General features: G+C 43.2%; 1 protein-coding gene across 3 annotated transcripts in view; it reads right to left on the bottom strand.

The window, feature by feature from the left end:
* si:dkey-9k7.3 (circularly permutated Ras protein 1) overlaps nt 1-1,113 on the bottom strand; it is a 19,250-nt gene that overhangs the window by 7,008 nt on the left and 11,129 nt on the right. For all 3 annotated transcript variants that reach the window (XM_032499427.1, XM_032499428.1, XM_032499429.1), the window contains 2 exons: nt 774-818; nt 582-671 (listed from right to left, as the gene is read on the bottom strand). In XM_032499427.1, the coding sequence (XP_032355318.1) occupies nt 582-671; nt 774-818 (135 nt within the window). The remainder of the gene's footprint in view (nt 1-581; nt 672-773; nt 819-1,113) is intronic.

Below are 1,113 nucleotides of genomic sequence, written 5' to 3'. Positions count from 1 at the left end.
CCCCCTTTTTTTTTTTTTAAAGGTCTGTGTTCCAACTGGCAGACGGCCGCCCACCAAAAGGTTTCTGCCTGTAAAAAAGAAGTTTTTCCTCTGCAAAACTTAATCCTCAATTATCTCTCATTCTCTCTGACGGGACCGGCAAACCAATGGAGCAAAAGTTCTGTCACTTGGGAAATATCGCCTTTGTTTCATAATTCCTACCCTACCCCATTATGTAACGTAAAAAAGTTTAAGTAGACAACCTTTGCCTCCTTTTAGGTGGCAGGAGTGAAAATAATTAATTCTCAACATTTGTTGTGTTCTTGTTTTAGAGCGATGAAGAACTTAGATATAGAACAGGATGTCAGCTCTACAAGATGCTACTTTTTCTAATTATGTTTTTCCCAAATGATTTTTAGGCATGTTGTGCAAATAGCTGCTGTACATGAAGCATGCCCCCAGACACCTCCCCCTGATTAAAGCTCCCAACGTCTGGCTCCGCCCCCGGCGTACAGCCCATTTAAATGATGCATTAAACCAAAGAAATGACAATTTTCTTCCCTTGTTCTTGATTTTTAAAAGGAGAAAATGCTTCCTCCCACCTCATCGTTGAACGTGACCAGTGCCACCCTCCTGCGGGGCGACTGCTGCAGCAGGGACGACAGCGCTCTCTGCAGAGCGTCCTGGATACCCTGAGAGAAGACGGCAACAGCAACACAACAAGTTTAACAACTTCACACGCACACTAGTTAAAGAGTGTATTCAGGCCCTTAGGGATTTAGATAGCCTCTCACCTCCAGTCTGGATCTGTACGTAGGCGATCCACTGCTTGATGGGACCTAAAGTGGAGCCAACATGTTAGGAAGATGATATGACTGATGTGTCTCTTCAAGTGGTGGAATATAACTAAGTACTATGTTTAAGTACACATTTTCTGATACTTGTACTTTACATTCTTAGATGTATCTCAGTTTTTCCACAGTACTTTGGCTGATTTTTGCTTTTTCTGGGCTTTGCTTAATGGGGATAAAGAATGCAGACATTTTACTGGGAAATGAGCATTTTTTTTACATTAATGCATTGGTGCTTTTGCTCACAGGGATCTGGGGCTAGGCTAGATGGGGGGGGGGGGGG

This window comes from Etheostoma spectabile, chromosome 19, assembly GCF_008692095.1.
Source record: "Etheostoma spectabile isolate EspeVRDwgs_2016 chromosome 19, UIUC_Espe_1.0, whole genome shotgun sequence".
NCBI classification, from domain to species: domain Eukaryota; kingdom Metazoa; phylum Chordata; class Actinopteri; order Perciformes; family Percidae; genus Etheostoma; species Etheostoma spectabile.
Note: the sequence above shows the minus strand (reverse complement) of the source record. Positions and strands in the feature narration are given on the sequence as shown.